The following is a 25,597-nucleotide window of genomic DNA, read 5'->3' as shown; positions in this document are numbered from 1 at the left end:
CCAACGCTTATATTGAGCTAGATTGATTCATAATTTGTCAAGTCGTTAATTTGAGGGGATAAGTAGCGTCACTGATGTTTTATTGTCCAGTTGTTAATAATAAATCCATTTTTATATGGTAACTAGTTGCTAGGTGAAGATGGTTGACCTAAAATCATGTTCCAAAAACCATATTAAACTTAAACAGGTATGACCAACTCGTTGCTGGTCCACAGGTTTGGAACTGCTATACGTGCTTAAACTGATATTTTCCAGGGAACCAATAAAGGCTAATATTTGTAAAATATATGGTCAAGACGCTTCAAAATGTTATAAAGTTTTCTATCTGTGGGCCAATTGTTTTTAGAAAAATATCAAAGAGGTTAAAATGTTTAAAGGCAGAGTTAAAAAAATGTCTAAATTCACTGACTACTTTTAAACACATGCATTTGCGTATTTTTTTCTTCATGTTCATGATTAAGTTTATTAAATTATTTTAATTAACCTCAGTGGGATCACTGGCACCACCTTGTGCTCAAAAATAATCGGACAAAATGCAAACATAAATCTTATTATAGATTCAAACACTTTTATAGTCATGAGGTGCCTAAAAAAAAAAAAAATCTAAAATCTACTAATTTGGCTAGTCTTTAAAATATAGTTTATTGTTGGACCTTTACTTTAAGACAAAATAATGTGCATGAAGCAGAGAATACATTTGTGAATGTTTATTTACCATACATATGAGAAGTCAAAGACAGACCAATAGATGCAATTGCGACATCTACAATAATGAAAATTAAAATATTCATGTTGTGAAGTAGCCAGACAAGAAAAAAAAAAAAAAACATTTTCCAGTTTTTAAAAAAATCAATTTCAACAAAGTTCTTTCCGCATTATAAAAAGTGGAGTTGCAGCACCTCATGCCATGCGAGGCTGGTGTTCTACAGTCTCTGAAGTGAACCATATGTATGGAGGATATTTACAAGCATTACTGGACAATCGCCACGGCTTGAGATCAACGGCTGACCCTTCAACTCAGGAATTGCAGGAAATATAATACGGATTCCAACGTTGAGGTTCAGAGTGCAGGTGGGCAAGGAGTGAATCTGATTCTTCCCATAGTCGTCATCACAAAGAACAAAAAAAACAGACGGCCTCAGCAGAATCGAGACAAACCGACACTAAAATATATTCTTTTAGGTGCATCTACATGCCCCAGCCTCCTCCCATGCCATTCATGCCGACTGAGCCACGGCTACCGCCATAATAACTGTTGTTCATTCCACCCTGGCTATCTGTTGAGGTACAGGAATACACATGTGAGAACCAGGTAAGTGTGCAAAATTGTAAAACATACATTAAATGATAGTAGAACGTTAAAACGCACTGTAGTCATTGTAGCCTCCCATGCTAGACTGGTTGCTGTACCCTCCAGTGTAGCCTCCACTCATCTGCTGCCCTCCATGCCCATAAGAAGACTGGTTTCCTAGAAAGAACAAATATTACACTGTTATAATACAAATGTTATACATATTTAATAAGCACTAGTTAAGTCTCAACCTCATGTCAGCTGCTTCATCTGTACAACCATTAAAAGAGTTTAGAAATAGAGAATAAGACATGACTGTTGCATGGTGTTCAATTATGATATTAATATCACAGCAAGTTGCCCTTTATATAAAAAGCTAGAGTAGCTGAACTAATAACTTACCCATCCCGCTCATCATCTGCCCTCCGTAGCTCCCATTACTGCCTCCTGCTGTTGAGTTTAAGAATAACTCAACATAACGGTGTTCTGAAAACAAAGATTTAAACAGACGTTTAAGATTTGAATATAAAATTCCCACATTTAACATCAATAACACAAAAACAAGTCAGAATACGCCTAACTTACGCATGTTCGCTTTGTCCTTTGACATTGCAGCTACTGCATCTTCATGTGTCGCAAATTCCACATCAGCCTCACCGGTTACTCGCCCATCTGGACCAACCTCAATGTGCACACGCACCGGGTTCAGAGGAGAGAAAAACTGCACAGAAAAAGTGTATTTAACACCCAATTATTATACATTTACAAATGAAATGTTCATATAAGTCATAAGATCAAGCAAATCAGACAGTGGCAACTTACATTGTAGATGTCAGGTTCTGTTGCCCTGTAAGGGAGTCCCCTCATATGAACACAATGCCCTGTGGTACTCTGAAAATTACCACCATCACCATAACGCCCATCTGACACTCCTATTTAAAAATAAATAAATAAAAATACACTAAGCAAGTACGTGCTAAAGCACAAAAATGCGGCACATCTTCTAAAGAAGCTGGTCTCACCTCCACCGTATCCGCCACGTCGCACCCGGTCAAAGGATCCCCCGCGACTCATGCCATTGTAGCCCCGGCCTCCTCCGCTGGGTCGGTCGTAAGGCCCAGGTCTCTGCATGCCCATGCCTTTACGCGGGGGCTCGTAATGTGTCCGCACTTCAGCTCGGCTGCTCTTAAAGATCTCAATATACCTACAAACATACAGATGAGCACTAAGGTGCAATGCATGAACTCATCACAAAACACTCCTGTTCAGGAGTTAAATGGATTGCAAAAAAATAAAACAAACAGGTGGACCTTCACCTGCTCAACATGTATAATATCCATGCATTTGAGAGCTCAATAACAAGTTTTCTTGATACCATCCATTTCATAGAATTGTCTCAACTTCTAGATTTATAAAAGAACATTGGGCCCTTATTATTTTATATATACATTTTTAAATATACCCAGTGCTGGGTAGTAACAGTTTATGTTATCAGATTAAAATAAATACTTGATTAGATGATTACTTAATATTTACAAAATGGCAGTCAATTCATAACTCATTTTCTCTCACCAATTCTTTTTTTTCTTTTCAATTTTCCTTTCTAAAACTGCAGACTGCTTGTCTATAAATATTTTGACTAAAATCTTCCAGTTTTATGGTATTGCATGAGTCAGAGGCCACATAGCATAATTTTTTTTAAAGATTTTTTCTTTGTGTTTTCTTTTAATATTTTTATGGTTTAATTTTTACCTTTTCATCAACTTACAAACCCTCTGCAGTTCCTTCACAAACTCCAGTTTGGAAAACACTGACTAATGTTTAATGCACTCAATGTTGTTGATAAATTTGAAACAATTTTTGTTTCATTCTCTTTGAAAATTTATATCACTATGGTACAGGATAATCCTATTCAAATCAATGTGATATAAATATGGAAGCAAATTATTATTTTTTTTAAAGAGTTAGAGACATTTCATCTTACAATTCCAAGCTTAAGGCTGCACAATAAATATCATTTTATAATGTGTATCAATATCGCAATGTGCGAATCAGGGAGAGTCACATTTCAGGATGTGCGTGATTCTCTGATGAACTGTAAAGATTAACCATCACAGAGTGAAAGCTTATCACTTGCACGCGTTTTACATTACTATAGCACACATGCAAAATGATGTCAAAATGCCCATCTCTGTGAGTATCCTCATAAACACAGTCACTTATGGCTTACGTGAATGTAAATAATTGAGAAAGAAAAGGGATGCGTGTCAGTATATTGGATCTGTGCTTTCGGACTTAAAGTGACAGCAGCCTAATATGCTGTCTGTGTTGTTAATCAAACAACAAAATACAAAGAGAAAATCACTTATTGTAGCTTTAACAAATAATAATTATATTTAATTTACAAAGTGAAGACTATGAAGTGTTATTTTACATTTGATTATTCAATTTCTGTACCTGAAAACGGTTAAGACTTACCTGAAAAACAGAGAGCACTGCTTATTTAATTTGAATCTTTGTTCTATTATATTTATCTATGCTTGCAATTTGTTATTTTCTATGCAGATTCACTCCCCCACAAAATCACCCAATCATTCTAGAATGATTAATTCTTTCCAAATAGAGGTTAAGTCATCTGGTGAAATTGTTTTCAAAATATATTGCAGAAAAACTTTTGTTTTCTTCCAATATTGTGCAGCCCTTTCCGAGTTTATAATGTGCAATTTTGACTTTTTATTTCTCGCAATTCTGAGTCTACATATAAACAGAATTGTGGGATATAAAAAAGATTGCAATTAATTTATTTTTTTTATTCTCTGGCAGAAGCAAGCTTCAGTAGTTGAGTTAAAAAAGTAATGAAAAAGTAGAACAACCTAAAATGTGTAATGTAACCGATCATGTTACTAACTGCAATTTTCATGCAATTTGAATTCAGTAATGGACTACAATTTATAAGTAATCTACCCAGCACTGACTATACTTATAATAATACTTTTCTGTATCCCAAAATTGCAGAATTCTAAGTATTAAACAACGTTACATTTTGCTGTGCCGGTCATGCATTAAACTCTAACGCTTACTTCAGTATGACAGTAAATAGAGACCCATTACAGGATCCAGTCTAAAATGGTATTCAAACTGGCTGCTGCAAGGCACACGTTTGTGTGCTTGAGAATTAGAAAATCCCATGATGCTCAAGTGCACCATTGCTACACATTAAACATGCATTCAGCCTTTTTGAATCCAGACATTTTCTTTCAGCATTGATGACTTCTCACAAATAAACACATAAGAAAACAAAACAGTAGGACTCCATCAAGGCCCTGCGAGCCCTCTGGTAAAGACGTTTGCATGTCCGTGTGGCGTGTGTAAGTTCATGTTGCATACCACTTTAAATGTTTACTGTAGTAAGTGTTTACCACATGAAAAACAGCTTAACCATCCAACCATCCATCCCCACCTGTGCCCTATTCTTTCCTTGTGTTTCTTTAGAGCCTTTTCAGCTATATCCTGTGAAGCAAACTGCACGAAGGCCTCCCCCGTACTCCTCCCCTGGAAGTCCACCGGCAATGTTATCCCATTTGGCACGATTTCCAACCCTTCAACCCAAGGACAGATAACCCCAACGGGGACATATTAAATAAATCCACATGCCCATTTACAAGTGTTGCTTTGTTCTTTTCTTGAATTAAAATAAAAAAAACATAAAACAAAAAAGGCATATTGCAATGAATCCTACTGGGAGAGTTCCACCACTTGGGAACATGGCCTACAAGAAGGCAAGCGTTCCACTAACTTGGCTTAGACTTGATAAAGTGGCCATCCCAAGAGTTGGTAGCTAAAAAGGTAATATCCCTAATGGAGCAGAATAATTTGGAACAACAATGCTGGATTAACTAACGAAATCAATGTACCAAATTATTCTAGCAACCATGGGAATGGTCAAATTCACCTCAATGAGGACTACGCTTGGCCATTACTTCTCCCGATGACTATGTGAAGGGCTGCAGGAAAGAGTTTGAATATACCTGAGAAAAACTGCACAATCTCTTCCTTGCTACATCCAAAAGGAAGGCCGCGCAATCTGACCAGTCCGTCTCCCTCCGTTTCTGGACAGTTCGGACCAGTGTGCTTCATAACCCAGTCCATTTCCACATTGTTTGATTTGAATACTGAGAAAAAGAGCATAAAGAGGACAATTGAAAACTACCTTTCAAAAGTCTGGGGTCGGCTGCATTTATTTGATCAATAATATAGTAAGAACAGTAAATTTGTAAATTTAAAATAACTGTTTTTGATATATTTTAATTTGTAATTTCTGTGATGGCAAAGCTGAATTTATCATCAGCATTACTCCAGTCTTCAGTGTCACATGATCAACAAGAGACATTTTCATTACACAAAGTATCAGTCTGACACGTTTTTCCACCTCCTTTTGCTTGACGGGATATAATCGGCCCTGATCATCAGTTTTTTAAAGTAAAAAAAAAGAATTGCTAATCGGTTTCGGCTGTTACATTGGCGCATCCCTAGTACAAACCCAAAACTTTTGAATGATAGCGTAAAAGAAATTCTACAGACTCTGAATTTCATACCTTCCACATATCGATGCCCCATTGATTCTCTGTCTTTTTTGACTGCCATTTTCAGGTCTTCCTCTGACTCCAGCTCCACAAACGCTTCTCCACTCGGTCTGCCTTCTCTTGTGTATGTGAAATGAATGGCTGTTCCATTGCTGGCAATTTTGCAGCCTGAAAACAAAAGTTTTAACTTTCTGTTAACTTTTAAGCAATAATAAGGGTATTATGAGGATCAGTATGAAGACTCCACATTCTTACCTGAAAAAAACCGGGAAACTTCTTCTACAGAGCACGACCAAGGTAAACCTCGAACACGGACGACAAATCCTTCATCATCAGCCATGATAATGTGTTTTAAGCTAGAGAAACACATAACGTTAGATTAGTAAACGTTCACTGCTCAAGCATTACTGAAGAAGACAAATAGTTATCAAACACTCTAGTCAGTGACTGAAATGAAACAGAAACTTCAAGCACACGGACTATTTCTAGCCTTTATAATTGTGGTGTCCACACCACTTCAAGCTTTAGTGGAAGCTGGCTCGGGAGCAGCTTTAAATGTTACATCATTTAAATTCCTGACTGCTAGTGTTTACAATGGAAAAAACCAGCATCTACCGACTCTCTTGTGGAGGCGCATTAGGACAGATAAACGGCTAGTAGCGAAACAAAGAGCGCATGTAGGCCTTCAAAGGCCGGCAGCTTCACATCAAACACTCCTTTAACGCGAACAGGAATTAAACCTGTAAAACAACGTTTAAACGGTGCGTTGCGAACTAGATTTTTCTGAAAAAGAATAATGAAACTGATACCTTGGTATAATTGATATTTTCTCTGCTCGGCGTGGTCACGTTTAAACGTTTCTCTGATTCTCATTCAGCGCAGGTTCATTACAACTTCCGGTGAGTGTCCACGCCCACTTCCGCATTCGGAACCAACGTGTTGCTTCTTGTTGCTAAACCTGGAATTTATTTTGCTTAAATATCATTGTTGTTAGGTTATTAATACTGCGTGTATGTTTTTATACTTGTGGGCTAAATGTTTCACACTTTGCTACTTTATACCACCTAAAACAGTACATGTTTTAAGCAGTTTTAAGCCCGCAAGATTTTTAAGCAAAGCAATAATAATGTTACGCAAAACTATGTGCAGCTAGTTTTATTATTAAAACATTTTTTTTGTTATACATTATTATATAAAAAAAAAAAATCAATGTCATTGTTTTTTATATTTAAAGAAACATTTGATGTAAATTATGTTAAACTGTATAATATCATCGGCCGCTTGTCTCATACGAGGGGTATTTATCTATTATGACCGTCAATGATTATGACACTAAAAATATGTCACTATAGTCATAGCGAAAACTATGGAAGCTTGTTTCCGCCACTGAATAAAACATTTTAAAAGATAATTGCGACTTTTTATTTCACAATTGCGAGTTTACATCTCGCAATTCTGACTTTATTTCTCAGAATTGCGAGATATAAAGTCAGAATTGCGTGAAATAAAGTCGCAATTGCGTGTTGTAAAGTCAGAATTGCGAGATATAAAGTCAGACTTGCGTGTTATAAAGTCAGAATTGGTATTGACGAAAACAGATATGCAGGAAAATGAAAACATTGGAGGATGCGGGCATCGATCCCGCTACCTCTCGCATGCTAAGCGAGCGCTCTACCATCTGAGCTAATCCCCCTCCGGCACCCATAGTTTCGGCGCTGCCAAAAAAAACACACAAACACACACGCCATAACATATTTCACACACATCGCTTTCAAAATATATGATCAGTTTTTGTATACATTTTAGAAAAAATACAATTCGTAATTAGTAAATAAATTACTAGGCAAACAAAAACAACAGATAGTACGTTCTGAATAAATGTATCTGAATTGTATTCATTTCACTTCCTGTAAGGATCAGCCAGTCAAAATAAAAGCTATTTTTATTTATTTTCGAAGGAGCCTCTAATGTGAATCCACTCGTTAAGTCCTCATATTCATATTTTTTGGTTGACAATACATTTGTTTTTCTTCGCGCTCTTTATAGTATATAATGCCTCGGCATACCATAATGCAATTAAATGATCCAAAGTAACGTATTTGCTTGCACTGGTGTTGATTCCAATATAATTCTTTCTTTTTTAATTCACAGCACATTGGACTAATTATATTATTCAGTACCACACGAACAAGAGGTATTTCTAGTCACAATAACATTAACTGCCAGAAAAAAAGTCACATAAATTTAAGTGCTTTTAAAATATTACATGTTTTCCGTGCTTTTTTTGTTTTAGTTTGTTCCAAAAAGTTTATGTATAATTTATAAAAATGTAAGAACAGTGGTTTGGAAAGTACCCACTTGTTTTTATGTATATGGTATTTTCTAAATAAAATAAATAATTGCATAATGAATTGTTCTTTACATTCCAAAATCAAAATGTCATTACATGAGATAAGCATCAGGAAGCAACTTTTTTTTTTTTAGAAAGAAACTTTCATTCACAACTGAATTTACTAAGCAGGAAAAGAAAATAATTCAATTATTATTATATATTTAGTTATTCTAAACTGCACATCATTCAATGACATTTAAATATCTTCAAGTATTAAGAAAATATGGACTTGCCAGCGCAAAATGCTGGTCAAAATGACAGACTTTTATAAATTCAGCAATGCGTGACTTAACCACATTGAGCTTATGCAGACCTTATTGCAAAATGATTGTTGGAAAATTCACACCGGATATGCACATTTACATTTGATAGCCAGACACTTGTCATGCCAAAGGAGCAATAGAAAACAGTCCAGTCATGACAAAATGGCGAGCGGAGTTGGAAGTGAGTATTGCTCTCTATATTTTCATCATACACATGCATGTACGGCGTATGTCCTGCATGGGGCGGAGGGCAGATTATAATTGATGCATGTCAAGCGCGTGCATAATGGATGCAGCGGTGCGCGTGCCGCCGTGTTGCGGGATTTGCGCACAGAAGTCATTGATTACAATGACGCTCATTGGTCGAATCACTGGACACTTAACCAAAATGACACATTTATGACTACATCATACTAGCTTTCGTGAGTACATCACATTTACCATCTGTTAGAGGAACGTGAGACGGCGATGATGCTTCGTCCATCTAAAATGGCACCGTTATTAGTTGTCAAACTGCCGACCCATTCATCATCTGGCAGCGTAGCACATACTCATATGCTTAAATGCTGTTTACACCTGAAATGCATTTTTTCTCTTTATTATCTGCCATTTTATTCTTTGGACAGAACATAAATTGATGTTGGGCCCGACAGAGCCATGGTCAATTAGGGAAAAGCTGTGCCTTGCCTCCTCTGTCATGAAGAGTGGAGACCAAAACTGGTGATCTTTTATTTTTATATTTATATCATAGCTTTAATTCAGATGTCCCAAACTTTTTTGACTCCAAGGTCCAAAGGCCCCATGACTTTTCTAGTTGTTTGTGATTTACTTGATAAGGATTAAGGATAAGAATAAAAAAAAAATGACGCACAATTTCTACTCGATAAAATTGTTTAGAGCTTTGCATTACCAGAAGAATGTAAATTCATTATAAAAAAAAAAAATATAGTATATATATATGTATATATATATATATATATATATATATATATATAGACTGGGAAATCTCTTAATTTGTTAGTTGTTTTGGTTTTAGTTTAATGGCTGTTTTGTTCAAAAAAGTTTTTGTATAGTTTAAAGTCATTTAAAAATTTAAGAAATTTAGTTTGCAAAGAGCATATGGCATTTTCCTAATAAAAAAAAAAATTGTATAATGGATTGTTCTTTATAGAGACATGTTCAGTTACTTAAACTTTACCTTCTAAATGAATACAAAAAATAATTTAACATGCAACATCACAGTTGTGTTTTTGTACAATGGTTGTTCTAGGGTGTCTGTGAGCCGAGCCATTAAGCCATTTGCAGAACCTGGACGCCCTCCTGATTGGTTCTCTCAGAAGGTATTGGGGAAGCATGCAGTAAAACAATCCAATGACATGAAAACTATGGAAAAGCTCACCCAAAAATTTTAATTCTGTTGTTTCGTTCTAAACCTGTATGACATTTTTCTTGGTTGGAACAGAAAATTAGTTTCACAGTAAGTTTTGAAGAATGCTGCTCTCGCATACAATGCAAGTGGATGGAAACTGGGGCTTTCAAGCCCCAAAATGGACAAAAAAGCAGCATAAAAGCAGCATCACAAAAATATCCCATATGATTCATGCATTGTTTCCCAAGTCTTTGTATTTTTTGGGTAAACTATTTCTTTAAAGTTCAATTAATAAGACACTTATAACACACACACTCTCTTTCTTCTTTTCCTCACTGTTTCACAGCATTGTGCATCACAATACTCTGAGCTCCTGGAGACAACTGAGGCACCAAAGTGAGTCAGCTTCCTGTTCATTTGCGTTCCAACACTCGCTCCATTCCCGACAGCAGTTAATGGTGAGTGTATGTGTGTATGTTCACAGAAGAAAGCGAGGTGAGAAAGGGGAGGTGGTTGAGACGGTGGAGGATGTGATCGTTCGCAGGTTGACGGCGGAGAGGATAGAGGAGTTGAAGCGATTGATCAAGGACACACAAGAGAAGCACAGGTACCAAATGTCCACATGCTCACCTGGACCATTTCCTACTGTCGACTGACTGTAACTCTATTACTGTCCCTTTAGGAAACTGAAGAGAGAAACTGAACTCATCCAGGCAGGTCATCTGGACTCCAAACTTGAGGAGCTATGGGAGGAAATTACACGGTAAGAATCATTATACCAGCTGCTATAAATTTAAAGGAATAGTTCCCCGCAAAATTGTCATTCATGTTATGTATTAGCTGTTATTTTATTTTATTATTTTTATTTTTTAAAGAATCCCAATATGGATCTTTTTTATACAACAACAGTTCATAGTTCATAACATAACCATCATTATGTTCTTCACACAAAGCTATCATAACATGTCATCATTACAAGGCATGGGACTGATATAGGGGAGTTATTTTAGTTGTATTTATATACTTTATAGTATTTATTCATCTTTTGAATTGGCTTTTAATTTTCAGTTTCATTTTAGTTTAAGTTTTAATAAGTTTGTTCAATGAGTTTTTGTATTGTATATATATATATATATATATATATATATATATATAATTTATTTTGTGCTATTAAAACATTCTATTTAGCTTTAATTTATTGTAATTTTAGTTTTAGTAATTGTTGTACTTTAACTTAAACATTTATTTCATTTAGTTGCCAATGCAACATTTCTAATTTCCATTTAGGCTTTTAAGTATGAGTTTATATATATTTGCATCTGAACTCTCTTATATATATATATATTTTTTTTTTAAATAGTTTTATAATAGATTTTTAAAGGGTTAGTTCACCTAAAAATGAAAATATCCCATAATTTACTCACCCTCAAGCCATCCTAGGTGTATATGACTTTATTCTTTCATCCAAACACAATCATACTTTTACAACCCCATTTCCAGAAAAGTTGGGACATTTTGTAAAGTGCAATAAAATGAAGAATCTGTGATTTGTTCATTTTCTTAAACCTTTATTTAACTGACAAAAAAAGTACAAAGAAAATATTTCCAATGTTTTCACTGACCAAATGAATTGTACTCTGTAAAGATTTGAATGGCTGCAACACACTCCAAAAGAGTTGAGACGAGCAAAATAAAAGTTAAAAGATTATAGAATATCCAAGTTAAAATGTTTAGAAACAGCCCACAATAAGCAGGTGAATTGGCAATAGGTGAGGGTATCTTGATTGGGTATAAAAGGAGCATCTCAGTCTTTGCTTGCAAAGATGGGTCATGGCTCACCACTCTGTGCCAAGTTTCATGAGAGAATTGTCAAACGATTTAAAAAAATCACATTTCTCAATGCAAGATTGCAAACAATTTATGTCTTTCACCATCTACCGTTCATAATACTGTGAAAAGATTCGGGGAATCCAGAGAAATCTCAGGCTGTGTAGGGCAAGACGAGAAGCTGTCACCTACAAGTCCTCAGATGGCACTGCATGAGAAACCACCGCTACTCTGTTAAATACACCCACATGGACTCTTTCGGAAAACCGTTGTCACTTAACACAGTCTGCTGCTGCATCAAGAAATGCCACTCGAGTCTCTGTTACGCAAGGAGCTGTACATCAGTTCTATGCAGAGTTCTCTGGGCCCGAGCTCATCTCAGATGGTCTTAAAGACAGTGGAAATGTATGCTGTGGTCAGATGAGTCCATGTTTCAGCTTGCTTTTGGGAAAAACAGACATTGGGTTCTCAGTCCCAAGGACAAAAGGGACCACCCAGACTTTCAACAGCAACAGGTGCAAAAGCATCTGTCATTGTGCATCAGTACAAACAGAGACAAGTCAGGGTCAAAATTTCACTTTGGTCAAAATTCCACTTGAAGAAGTTAGTATCCTCAGAAAGATGATGGGACACAGTGGTAAACATGCCTCTGTCCCAACTGATTTTGAGTGTGTTGCAGCCATCAAAATCCAAATTTGTTTATCTTTACAAAATACAATGAAGTTGATCAGTGAAAACATTGGAGATCTTTTCTTTGTGCGTTTGTCAGATAAATAAAGGTTCAAGATAATTAACAAATCACAGATTCTTTATTTTATTGCATTAAACAAAATGTCCCAACTTTTCTGGAAATGGGGTTGTAAGTATGATTGTATATTAAAAAATATCCTGGCTCTTCCAAGCTTCATAATGGTACCTTAGATTTTGAAGCCCAAAAAAGCACATCCATCCATCATAAAAGTAATCCATACTGCTCTGGGGGGTTAATAAAGGCCTTCTGAAATAAAGCGATGCGTTTTTGTAAGAAAAATATCCATAATTATAACTTTATAAACTATAATCACTGTCTTCCGGTAACTGGCGTAAGAGTGACCTCTGACCTGACGCATGACGTAGGATGTAGGAGTAGCATGAGCTTAGGTGAGAGTATAGACGCCTCTCTAGGTTCAAACGAATGTGAATGTTTGTTGGTTTAGTGATTTAAGTTCTGGATCTTCATTAGGAGCAGAAAACACGAGGAAGAAGAAGCTGAGGTGAAAAGAACGGCCACAGATGCAGCGTACAAGGGTACTAAAGAAAGCACACACGCTTTCATCAGAATTGTCTTTTTCACATTTGTTTGTCTGTTTCGTGTGGTCTCACTGTCTTAAAGACGTGGTTTATAAAGTAATTCATATCCGAGATTCTATATTCTGAACAGTCATTCATAAATGCTTCATAGTAAGAGCTGTTTATCTTTTCTTTTCAGCCAGGCTGGCAGTGAAGAACACTCCTAAACGTGTGCCCAGTGTGACTGTGCGCTCCCCCTCTGGGGCCTGCTCTCCAAGCCTGGATTTTCCTATGGGAGATTCATCTGAAGATCATAGCACAACTGTGAGCTGTTGTTTTTTTATTATTCTTTTTTAAATACTGTCGTTTATTTTAACAATCATCCGTCCCCGGTGCAGGGGGCAGGATCATCAGTGTTTGTGCCGCTGACGGAGCTGCCAGGTCCTGCTGTGGTAGAGGCGAGTTTGGGGTCTCTGCTAGATGAATCAACACAGAAGAAGCTTTTGGGTCAGAAAATCACTCCGCCCCCGTCCCCTCTCCTGTCAGAACTGCTGAAGAAAGGCAGTCTCCTGCCCACCAGCCCCAGACTGGTCAGAATTCTTCACACACACACACACACACACACACACATACACACACACACACACACACACACACACACACATCAATTTCTTTAGAGCTTTCTGCATATATATATATACACTCACCTAAAGGATTATTAGGAACACCATAGTAATACTGTGTTTGACCCCCTTTCGCCTTCAGAACTGCCTTAATTCTACGTGGCATTGATTCAACAAGGTGCTGAAAGCATTCTTTAGAAATGTTGGCCCATATTGATAGGATAGCATCTTGCAGTTGATGGAGATTTGTGGGATGCACATCCAGGGCACGAAGCTCCCGTTCCACCACATCCCAAAGATGCTCTATTGGGTTGAGATCTGGTGACTGTGGGGGCCATTTTAGTACAGTGAACTCATTGTCATGTTCAAGAAACCAATTTGAAATGATTCGAGCTTTGTGACATGGTGCATTATCTTGCTGGAAGTAGCCATCAGAGGATGGGTACATGGTGGTCATAAAGGGATGGACATGGTCAGAAACAATGCTCAGGTAGGCCGTGGCATTTAAACGATGCCCAATTGGCACTAAGGGGCCTAAAGTGTGCCAAGAAAACATCCCCCACACCATTACACCACCACCACCAGCCTGCACAGTGGTAACAAGGCATGATGGATCCATGTTCTCATTCTGTTTACGCCAAATTCTGACTCTACCATCTGAATGTCTCAACAGAAATCGAGACTCATCAGACCAGGCAACATTTTTCCAGTCTTCAACTGTCCAATTTTGGTGAGCTCGTGCTAATTGTAGCCTCTTTTTCCTATTTGTAGTGGAGATGAGTGGTACCCGGTGGGGTCTTCTGCTGTTGTAGCCCATCCGCCTCAAGGTTGTGCGTGTTGTGGCTTCACAAATGCTTTGCTGCATACCTCGGTTGTAACGAGTGGTTATTTCAGTCAAAGTTGCTCTTCTATCAGCTTGAATCAGTCGGCCCATTCTCCTCTGACCTCTAGCATCAACAAGGCATTTTCGCCCACAGGACTGCCGCATACTGGATGTTTTTCCCTTTTCACACCATTCTTTGTAAAGCCTAGAAATGGTTGTGCGTGAAAATCCCAGTAACTGATTGTGAAATACTCAGTAAATGCCCGCCCCCGTCTGGCACCAACAACCATGCCACGTTCAAAATTGCTTAAATCACCTTTTTTTCCCATTCTGACATTCAGTTTGGAGTTCAGGAGATTGTCTTGACCAGGACCACACCCCTAAATGCATTGAAGCAACTGCCATGTGATTGGTTGATTAGATAATTGCATTAATGAGAAATTTAACAGGTGTTCCTAATAATCCTTTAGGTGAGTGTATATATATGTGTGTGTGTGTGGATATAAATCTGCACCTGAAGAAAGCTCGAAAGAAACCGATTCATTTACAAAGTTCTACACATAACCTGTCCATTGTATCTTGAGTTTTATAAAAACTGTAAAAAAAAATAATCATAAGTTTTATGATATTTAAATCTATTCTGCTGATTTTCCTCCACAACTAGTGAAGAAGATAAAGAAAAATGTGCAGATTTAATGTGGCATACACTACCGTTTAAAGGTTTGGGGTCAGTAAGATTTTACAATTTCAAAGAACCTTTTTTTTCTGATATATTTTCAAATGTCATTTATTCCTGTGATGATAAAGCTGAATTTTCAGCATCATTACTCCAAAGTTCAGAGTCACATGATCCTTCAGAAATCATTCTAATATGCTGATTTGGTGCTCAAGAAACATTTCTTCTTATTATTATCAATGTTGAAAACAGTTCATATTTAACATGAATTTTTTTTGGACACCCCGATACAGTTTTTTCAAGATTCTTTGAATAATAAAACATTTCAGAGAACAGCGTTTATTTTAAATATGATTTTGTTTTTTTGTTTTTTAAAAGTCTTTAAAAAAAAAGAAAATCTTTCTGACCCCAAATTTTTCTTTGTGTCCAAACCATATAAAGTGACAGAAAAATAAAACCAACGTAATCTATCAAGAGCAGCGCAAATTAGCATCTGGTTTAAGACATGCTTTTATTTGGGCGGTAAATAATGGCGCAAATACCAGTAAATTGACGAGCACAAACCTTAGTAAATCATCTTGCGTGTTTCATTTAAGAACTCTCCTCCCATAAATTATTACAGCTAAAAGGGAAACTCCAACAAATGCAGTAAGGTCAGCCGCAAAAATAATCCAGTCCACGCCTTTTCAGTGCTAATTTTTTACTGTGTGTCTTTAGTAAATCCTGTTAGTAAATCTGGCCCAAATGCTTTTAAAAGATGGTAATCTACAGAAAATCTTTTTTGCAGGCTGTTGAGGGAGAATCTCCGTCTAGTCAACTTACAGGAAGTCATGATAATCAGATGATGACTTCTTCACTACCTGCCTCTCAGGCAGCTACAGGTATGGATTCATACACACTTATCTGTCATGTTATGTCACCCCTCATTTATATAGCGCTTTTAACAATATAGATTGTTTCAAAGCATCTTTACAGTGATAATAGGAAATTACAGTAACAGAGATTGTTTTGGCTTTACAGCACCTCTATAATAAAGTTATTGTCCAGCTAAAGTTAGTTTTGATTGATTTATTCACTTCCGTTGCAAAGATCATTAGTTATTAACTTAGGGGCCTCTAAGACGACACCGATCTATCAGAAAACACTCAACGTGCTCCGGCCCGCTCATCCGCACAAAACAGTGCCTGGTGGCTCGAGGATGCAAACCCTGAAATAGATTCCAATGTGCAAGCCTTGAAAATCTTTGAAAAAAAGGTTATCTCTGCGCAAACCTCAAAAACGCAAACCCGCGAAAACGCAGACGGCGTGCACATGCGCATCACGTGTTTAGTCTATAGGTATGCGCGTTTGAATATATATGTGCGCAGGCATGTAGTCCTTCTTTACAAACCAACCCTAAACAAACTACTTGTCTGGCCTTAAAAATGTATAGTAAATAATTATTTATCGCTTCCGCGTAGCCACGTGAACCGGAATTATCCCGACAATGTTTTATCTGTGCACTAAGTCTAGCAAAGTGACAAATTCTGTATCATCAGCATCTTTGTGTTTCAGTATTTGTCATGATATGGGTATCTCTACCAGCTTAACGCCTAGCCCGCTCTCTCTGTGCATCGTGTGTGTGTGTGTGTGTATGTTTCTCAGGTGCTCCCACACTGTCTCGTCTACTGGAAGCTGGCCCCGCCCAATTTCCCTCTCAGCTGAGCTCATTGGCCACTGCAGACTCCGCCCCCAGCACTGCCACGTCTGCGGTGGACACAGCTGCCCCGCTCAGCACAGGTCTCTCCTAGATGCTGTCTTATACCTTTCCAATCTTTAGTTCATATCTGATGTATTAACTCTTTATTTTGGACCTTTGATCAACTGTCTCTTGTTTGTTTGGTGTGTTGGAACTAGAGACCCGCGTGGGACGGATTTTTCATTCCCGCTCTCGTGGGATTCTGTCCCGCTTCCGCCCACTCCCACAAAAATATGTTACCTTCTCCCGCTCCCACCCGCAACATTCATGTTTTGTCCCGCTCCCACCAGCAAATGCCCGCAGGTAAAAGTATACATATTTTTTCAGTACGTCCATAAAATTTCCATGAAATAGTTTCAAGTTACATGTCGCCTAGCCACAACTTACACATCCCAGCATAAACACTCCCGATAAATTATTTGTTATTATGATAATGCCATAAGAGAGCATGGAAAGAGCGCACCCTTTATAATCGCAAAAAAAGCTGTCACTCTTATTTAGTTAATCACAATCTCACAAAGTTCCGTTATAATCAATTAAGCTGTCTACACTGCACAATGAATCATTTATTTACATTGTGTCCACTCTTCGTTTGTTATAATGAGAGGATTCGCGAATGTGCAGAACTCAGCGCTGAACAAAAACACTCGCTTTTTGACCAATGAGTGGATTCTAAATTAAACACATCTGATTGGCCATTTTTGTTCAAGAAATCAACAGATATGTTTGTGATTGGCTACATTGCTGCAAAAACACGTTATAAATAGAAACCTTTGAGGTTACACAGATTCGCTTGCCAAATCTGTTTTGGGGAAAACTGATCCTAAACCAGCAGTTATGGGCAGCTTTTCCCTATAAAAGAAGTAGCCGCAGGCAGGGGAAAGCTAAGCCTTTAATTTTAGTTGTTCTTGTTGCTTTTTTGCAATAGACGAATAACAATTTGTTTGTTTTAAGATATTTTAGATATTGCTATTTTGCGGGAGTCCCGCAGATCACTTTAGTGTCACACACGAGTGTCTTACCGCCCGCACCCTTGCTCGCCCATCAAATCTTGTCCCATTCTGCACTCTGCTGCGTCAGCTCCTGCGTCCCGGGTCCCGCGGGAGTGCAGGTCTCTAGTTGGAACACAAATCAAATGAATTGAATGTCTAAAGCCAATTAGTGGGTTTGATATGTGTGTAATACTTTAAACAGGAGGTGATGGAGCCCCCGGTGCGTCAGTGGATAGTAAGGTGGCAGTTTTAGGGGAAGAGGACCTGGTGACTGTGTCCTATATGGCAGAAGAGCTGGACTTAGAGACGGTTGGGGACATCATAGCCATTATTGAGGAGAAGGTAAATTAGACGTATATTACATATATTTGTATATATGTATATAAATACATTTATACCATGGTCTGTCTGAATACTCGATTCTGATTGGCTGGAAGGTGTGAATTAAAACCGTTTAATGCATAGGCAGTTTAATCACCATTCTATATTAATGCACTGGTTTCGTTGAAGCACACACACCTATCACTCGCACACAGAGATCGGAGATCATGCTGCGCACACACAGAATCATTCAAGAGCACAGAAACTTGATATCAACGCAGCCCCGCAGATTTTATTAATAAAATAGATTCGCTACTGAATCGCTACATAATTTTTCTCAGCAATGAGGGGGTAAAATCGCTGTTTTTCAAGTTAAACTCAAAGCTAGTTAGTTAGAAGACACAGGTAATTGCTGCACAGACACAGGTAATTCACACACGCATATCTCTCGAAAATAAACATAATTTTTACCCTTCACATATTACCATGGGATAATACGGCTATCTGTGCATTAAATGATTTGAATGTACTCCGCTTTGCGTCTCTTTGCCTCCACATTGTGCATTAAAATCACTTAACGCACATTTAGCCGTGTATTATCTCTTACTTATTTATTTTCTTGAAGTCAACTTTTTTATGCCAAGGGTTTATTTTTAATATACAATATATTTCAAATACTTGCACACATACACAAAATAACTTTGTCGCCAGTAATGATTTCTTTGTTATTTATACAACCATTCAAAAGTTTGGGGTCAGTAAGATGTTTTAATATTTTTGACACAATTTAAAGTACAATTTAAAAATAACTTTAATATTTTGATATATTTTAGAATGTAATTTATTCCTGTGATGGCAAATATGAATTTTCAGCACAATAACTCCAGTCTTCAGTGTCACATGATCCTTCAGAAATCATTCTAATATGCTGATTTATTATTATTAATGTTGAAAACAGTTGTGCTGCTTAATTGTGGAAACTTTTTCCATACATTCTTTCAGGATTATTTGATTAATAGAAAATTCACATTTCAAATAAAGAACAGCATTTATTTAGTAGAAAGTAGAAAGCTTTTGTAAGATTATAAATATTTTTTTCTGTCACTTTTGATCAATTTAATGCATCCTTGCTGAATAGTTATATAATCATATTTATCTATAACTAATTTTGATTAATGTTCCAAGGAAAAGGCAACATAAATAGTAGCTCAATAGTGAGGACAAGGTATGCTTTCAAGAACAACATTAAAGGACAAATGATAATTAAACACACAATCTGATTATGTAGAATTTCCAAGTTTGAAAATGATGAATTTGTAAAAATAAACAAGAAATTAATCATTTATAAGACAAAATCTTAAACCAGCTCCATTGAGGTTCAGTTAACCATTTGAACATGTAAAACAGTATATTGAGCAGAAAGAAAATAAACCATCTGTAAATCATGGAAGCTTGTGTTTTACCACTCAAATCCTTTTGTCTGTCCTGCACAGTCCAACAGAAAAGCATTGTCAACCTGTGTTCCCGTAGGGTGAGGAGAATGCTGAGGCGCTGGATGCTGCAGCAGTTGAAGCAGCTCTGTCTCTGTGTGAGGACACGGGTCACAGCCTGTCAGGTACCTGGGAGCCAAACCCCTTCAGGCCCATCGGCCCTGAGCCCTCCAGCACTTCAGAGGACTTAGACCCACATTCCCTGCATCTCTTAGAGGGGAAGAGAGACGGTCCTGACACGTGTGGATCCAGCAGTGGCTGCGCACAGGGGTATCCGACACCCTCCACCACTGTCCCCTCTGTTCCTCAAGACCTTACTCCGACAGCAGGAGCCCATTCAGAGCCAGATGCCCACAGACCAGAGCACACAGATGAGGCCCAGGATGGGCAGCCAGAATCACTGCATGCTGTGATCAAAAGTGAGACTAACGAATGGACACGCTCTCAGTCAGGTACTCCATGTTTTGCATTGGGCAAATTATATAATTATGCTATTTTCTCTATTTTTAAAAATGCCATTCATACACTACTGTATATTCAGCAAGCAGGGATGCATGAAATTGATCAAAAGTGACAATAAATACATTTATGGTGTTACAAAAGATTACTGTAAAATAAAAACTTTTACATTCATCAAAGAATCCTGAGGGGAAAAAAATGAATCCAAAAAATATTTTCTCAAAAATATTAAGCAGCACAACTGTTTTCAACAGTGAGAATAAGAAGAAATGTTTCTCGAGCAGCAAATCAGCACATTAGAATGATTTCTGAAGGATCATGTGACACTGAAGGAGTAATGATGCTGAAAATTCAGCTTTGCCAACACAGGAACAAAATATATTCAAATAGAAAATAATTGTAATAACATTTCACAATATTACTATTTCATTGTATTATTGATCAAATAAATGTAGCTTTGGTGAGCATAAGAGACTTATTTTGAATAGATACATACATATATATACCAACTCCAAATGTTTGAACAGTAGTGTATCCTTGAATACACATTTTCTGTGATGAATTTGTTAAAATTTATACATTTTGGGGCATAAAGTCAAAGTAAGGCATCCTATCTAAATATCATAATGCACAAAAAAGCCTTATTAAAGGAATGAAATTCTTGTAAAGAAATCCTTAGTTTGGAATTTAGCCTAATCATTAGTATTTCTTAGGAAAAAGCAGTTTAGCAGCTTTGTCAAAATTGTTAAGATTTGCTAAATCAAGGTCATGTGGTGCAACCAGTATGCAGAAAAAAAGAAAAGAAAAAATATCATAAACCACATTATGACTGTGTGTCAAGGTCAGTAATTTGATACTTTTATGACACGGCAAGGTTAGTTCAGGTTGTAAAATGTCAAGTGGTGTGACCTCCCAAAAACTTCATGATATTTATAAATCATAATATCTCTAAAAATAAATAACGACAAGATGGTTATATTTGTCATAAAAAAAAAAAAAATTAACCCATCTATTTGATCAAACCATCATGAGTACATTCTAAGTGTTTTAAAGTAAAAACATTATTTTTTATCTTTTATCTTATTTGTCATTGACCCCGGTTGCATGTAATAACACATTAACTTTAACCCTAGTTTACACACTCAGACACCCTGTAAACATGATCGGTAAGAATGTTCCATTTTCTTCCAGATACACGGTCAGATGACCCCGTGATAAAACAACACTCAAAGGTGTGACTGTCCGCATACGCTAACACATAACGTACCAGCCACGAGTACACATAGACCCGGAAACCATTAACTCTGCCCTTTTTAGTATTTTCTTAACACTCCTCGTTAACAGGAAGTGAAAGAGGAGGAGGAAGCCGTGAGTGATGCAGAGGAGATGAAAGCTGGATTGGAAGGGGATGGAGCTGAGGAGGATGGAGACGGCGTTTATCTCTCTGAGCCAGAGTTGGACCCTCCGGTCAGCGAGAGCGAGGACGGCTACAGCATGCACACGGCATCCTCTTCCGTACAGCTCCACACAACTGCCGACTCCATTCCCAGCAGCCCTGCCTCCTCACAGTTGTATGTGCACAAAACTACACATAACTAAGCTTTCACACCAAGTCTGATTGTCTGACATAGAAAAACATGTGCAATAAAACTTTAACGTGCAACAGTAATGCTTAGTTAGCAACTTTAGATCAAGTCCAAAGTATTGTGATAATATGTTGTTTTATTAATTTATTAATAAATAGTTTCCATTTTTTTAATTAAATTAACCCCCAGACTAAAATGCATGTTTGAGCTGTTTTAACTGAAAGCAACTTGCACAAACATATCTTAAAATATATCAGTGCCATTGTTTTGTCTCAAGATGCACACCAGTAATGTTTTTTTCTAAGGCATGTTTATAAAAGCTACTTAAATGTCCTAATTGAACTAAGGCCTAATCCTGGCTTAATCTAAACCCTGTCTGTGAAACCAGGGCCTAAATGTTTAATTTAATATAATATATAAATAAAATCAAATTCTGTGTTAATAGTTCTGATGATTATGATTATACTACAAGTTTTTGCTCTGATGTTCAATTAATCGACATTCAATTAACTCTTCCTCCTCAGCTCAATCTGCAGTGAAGACCAAGAAGCGATTCAAGCTCAGAAGATCTGGAAGAAAGCCATTATGCTGGTGTGGCGAGCAGCGGCCAATCACAGGCGAGAGTCTTAATTTTGTTGTTCCAAATCCCCGCCCCCTTTTATCTGGCTCATCAGAACCCATCAGCTCTGTGCAGCCAGAGTGATAATTGGTCATTTTGAACAGGTATGCAAATGTATTCCTGCAACCGGTGACGGATGACATTGCCCCTGGTTACCACAGTATTGTGCACAGGTGAGAGCGAACCGTTTAAGGTACATTTAAAGAGGTAGCACTTTATTTTACAGTCCTGTTCCCAGTGTACATACTATGTACTATTTATAGTAATTACAATAACTGGGTGATAACTAGGTACTAACCCTGAACCTTACCTTAACCCATGTATACCTTAACTTTAATTACCCAGTACTTTCTTAGGTACACTATAAGTACACGTACTGTAAAATAAAGTGCAACCTTTAAAGAGAGAAACCTCTACTTATCAGGAGGAATCCAATTGTCTTTGATGTTTTGAGAGAAAAGTCATTCTAAATGGTAATATAAATAGCTTTGCCACAATTTCGGGTGCTTAGGCCAATGGATCTGTCCACTATCAAGAAGAACATTGAGAACGGGCTGATCCGCACCACAGCCGAGTTCCAGCGGGACATCATGCTGATGTTCCAGAATGCGGTGATGTACAACAGCTCAGACCACGATGTGTTCCACATGGCCGTGGAGATGCAGAGGGACGTTCTGGAGCAGATCCAGCAATTTCTGGCCACACAGTTGATCATGCAGACCTCGGAATCGGGCATCAGTGCCAAGAGCCTGCGCGGGAGAGAGGCCAACCGCAAACAGGACCCCAATGACAAGGTGCGGCGCTCTACACACAGCAGACCTTCTGCACGCTTCAGCACATAAAAACATTCTGGATCACTAATGTCAGTCCACATAAATATAAACACGCCACCATCAAAAGATTTTTGATAGAAGTAACAATTAGTACTGTACTGTAACATTTTAAAGTTCAATTAGAAAATAACCGTTTTCATTTTTAAAACATAATTTATTTCTGTGATGGAAAAGCTGAATTTTCAGCATCATTACTCCAGTCTTCAGTGTCACATGATCCTTCAGAAATCATTCTAATATGCTGATTTGATGCTCAAAAACATTTCTTATTATTATCAATGTTGAAAACAGTTGTGCTTTTAATATTTCTGTGAAAACTCTGATACATGTTTTCAGGAATATTTGAGAAATAGAAAGTTCAAAAGAACAGCATGTCTTGAAATATAAAACTTTTGTAACATAACAAAAGTCTAATATTGAAACAAATAATGGATATGTAGGCCTAATATTGGTTAGAGTTGAAATGATCGTTGTGTGAGAAGAAAGAGACACATTAGATGTCTAAATTTGTTCAGTCGTTGTTGAGTCGCACCTGCAGATCATTGGGCTGATAATACATTCAAGTGATAAAACACATTAATGAAACCAGATTAACCCTACCGGTAACACTTCAGCTTAGGGTCCAATTCTCACTGTTAACTAGTTGCTTATTAGCATGCATATTACTAGGATATTAGTAATTATAAAGCACATATTAATTCCTTATTCTACATCCCTTCTACCCAATACCTTAACAACTACCTTACTAAAGCCCCATTCACACCGCCAGCGACTTTGTCGCTGTATGTCTCTAGTCTCTGTACTGTGAAGTCGCTTGTGGGCGTTCGTAGTGCTGTCGCTCTAATGTTATTGGTAGACTGCACGTCTGGCCATATCTATACAAAATACCATCACACGTGATATATACAACTATATCATTTTAATTTGACTAGGAATTAGGCTCAAAATAAACAGTATGCTGTTGGGAGAGTGTTTTTATATTACCACAGCAGTGTTCAGTGGATTCAATCATTTACTAGATTAACGATTGATCAATCAACAAATTAATCTCACTCATACTGTCATAAATTACTAAAACGTCATTCGAATTTGACAAATAATCAATTTTCTTGTCCCTAATAGTCAACATAATGCAGGGGAAACTGCTAAATGAACTGCAGCAGTGCTAAACTTGCATCATAAAATTATAACACAAACTATAAACGTACGAGTTAAACTCACTGAAACTGTCGACAGATTGTTTTCCATGCACCATTTTAGTAATTCGAATTAGTAATTTTCGCTGCGTGTCGCTGGCAGTGTGAACGGGGCTTAACTATTAATAAGCAGTAATGAGGCAAAAGTCGTAGTGAGAATTAGACCCTAATATAAAGTGTGACCACCCTATCTTTCTGTTATTTTCTTTTTCAATGCAACATTCTCCTTTTAACTGCTTTTGCATTTGAGTGTTGCATATATTCAAAGCACCTTTATCTCTCTCTCTCTCTGATGCTAACCTTTGTCCTCTCACAGGACTGTGTTCCCATGGCCTCTCCTGCATTCCTTCTCTCTCTCTTTGTAAGTATCCTGTCTGCTCCTTCTATCCCTTTGAACACTACAATTCTTTCTACAGAACAACCACAGAGACAATGTAACGGGAAGGAGAACGAACAATCCCCTTTTTTGTTTACTGGAGTCTACTGGCTAAAGCAGCTCAACTTTTATATGCCGTCAGTAATCTTGAAAAACCTATTTTCTGTGAATGTGCAAAACTTCAGATTTATTAGTCGCTCAATGTAAATAACTAGAAGAATAACAAAATCAACGGTAAAACTATTTGCGTAACAAACCCGTTTAGAATTATGAAATTTAAATAATGTAACAAATAACAGTTTTCAGTATCAAACGGCATAACTGGAGGCGAATTACACTGGAAGCCAGACACATTCAAGTGCCCACTTTTACATTAAAAATTAAGTGGTCCAATGGACAGTGACTGAGTGAAAACAAGTCTTCATCTGTCTCTGCAGGACGGGGGCACCAGGGGGCGACGCTGCGCTATAGAAGCAGACCTGAAGATGAAGAAATGAGCGACTGGACTGGCCGGTGGACGGGCTCCTTTGAAGCACTAACAAGGCCCTGTCCCAAATGGCACCCTAAGCACTGAGCCTAAGTGACTGACTGATAAAGACGGTATAGGACAATCTGTCGGAACCATTTTGCTAACAGCCCCCTCCCACACGCTTAAACATGACTTGAATATTCATGAGGGTTTCACTGGTGTGTGGTGTTTGGGATTGGACAATGATGGAACAGCCTCAAAATCTGTGCATATATGTGTCTGTCTGTGTGTAATTGTTGTGAGATGTGTCGTGCTGTACTAAAATTGTTTCGTGTACGAATAGTGCCTTTATAGGTATTGATGAATGACAGGGAATAAACCTGATGAAGGGACAAAAACTGA

General features: G+C 37.5%; 2 protein-coding genes across 5 annotated transcripts; one reads left to right on the top strand and one right to left on the bottom strand.

The window, feature by feature from the left end:
* Window positions 1–553: 553 nt before the first annotated feature.
* On the bottom strand, window positions 554–6,799 carry hnrnph1l (heterogeneous nuclear ribonucleoprotein H1, like). The gene is made up of 11 exons (XM_079846515.1): window positions 6,684–6,799; window positions 6,130–6,230; window positions 5,887–6,042; window positions 5,320–5,463; window positions 4,752–4,890; window positions 2,314–2,495; window positions 2,114–2,223; window positions 1,877–2,012; window positions 1,694–1,777; window positions 1,370–1,468; window positions 554–1,277 (listed from the first exon to the last, which is right to left on the bottom strand). The coding sequence occupies exons 2-11, from the start codon at window positions 6,212–6,214 to the stop codon at window positions 1,189–1,191; spliced, it is 1,224 nt and encodes a 407-aa protein (XP_079702641.1). The 5' UTR covers window positions 6,215–6,230; window positions 6,684–6,799; the 3' UTR covers window positions 554–1,188.
* A 1,806-nt stretch (window positions 6,800–8,605) lies between these two features.
* Window positions 8,606–25,596, top strand: brd8a (bromodomain containing 8a). 4 transcript variants are annotated; one of them, XM_079898711.1, is made up of 20 exons: window positions 8,606–8,710; window positions 9,156–9,249; window positions 9,800–9,869; window positions 10,245–10,294; window positions 10,383–10,505; window positions 10,581–10,661; window positions 12,954–13,012; window positions 13,194–13,318; window positions 13,393–13,584; window positions 15,904–15,997; window positions 16,761–16,895; window positions 18,049–18,188; window positions 19,698–20,109; window positions 21,308–21,348; window positions 21,461–21,687; window positions 22,227–22,319; window positions 22,426–22,494; window positions 22,833–23,115; window positions 24,667–24,711; window positions 25,164–25,596. In XM_079898711.1, exons 1-20 carry the CDS (start codon window positions 8,692–8,694, stop codon window positions 25,221–25,223), a joined length of 2,412 nt encoding a protein of 803 aa, XP_079754837.1. In that variant the 5' UTR covers window positions 8,606–8,691; the 3' UTR covers window positions 25,224–25,596. The 4 variants fall into 4 exon arrangements, with proteins under 4 accessions (XP_079754837.1, XP_079754836.1, XP_079754838.1 ...); XM_079898710.1 differs by having other exon boundaries at window positions 12,948–13,012; XM_079898713.1 differs by lacking the exon at window positions 8,606–8,710 and adding an exon at window positions 8,933–8,951 and having other exon boundaries at window positions 12,948–13,012.
* The last annotated feature ends 1 nt before the right edge of the window (window position 25,597 follows it).

Source organism: Squalius cephalus (assembly GCF_949319135.1).
Source record: "Squalius cephalus genome assembly, chromosome: 17".
In the NCBI taxonomy this organism is placed as follows: domain Eukaryota; kingdom Metazoa; phylum Chordata; class Actinopteri; order Cypriniformes; family Leuciscidae; genus Squalius; species Squalius cephalus.
The sequence above is the reverse complement of the archived record's forward strand: the minus strand, read 5'-3'. Positions and strand labels throughout refer to the sequence as shown.

Bases quoted from the DNA above. Each gene is read 5' to 3' on its own strand.
- brd8a (XM_079898710.1), top strand. The intron at 13,585-15,903 runs GTCAGAATTCTT...TCTTTTTTGCAG, and splicing joins TGCCCACCAGCCCCAGACTG to GCTGTTGAGGGAGAATCTCC. The intron at 24,712-25,163 runs GTAAGTATCCTG...CTGTCTCTGCAG, and splicing joins CATTCCTTCTCTCTCTCTTT to GACGGGGGCACCAGGGGGCG.
- hnrnph1l (XM_079846515.1), bottom strand. From the start codon at position 6,214: ATGGCTGATGATGAAGGATTTGTCGTCCGTGTTCGAGGTTTACCTTGG. The intron at 1,778-1,876 runs GTAAGTTAGGCG...CTTTGTTTTCAG, and splicing joins AAAGGACAAAGCGAACATGC to AACACCGTTATGTTGAGTTA. The intron at 1,469-1,693 runs GTAAGTTATTAG...TGTTCTTTCTAG, and splicing joins GCAGATGATGAGCGGGATGG to GAAACCAGTCTTCTTATGGG.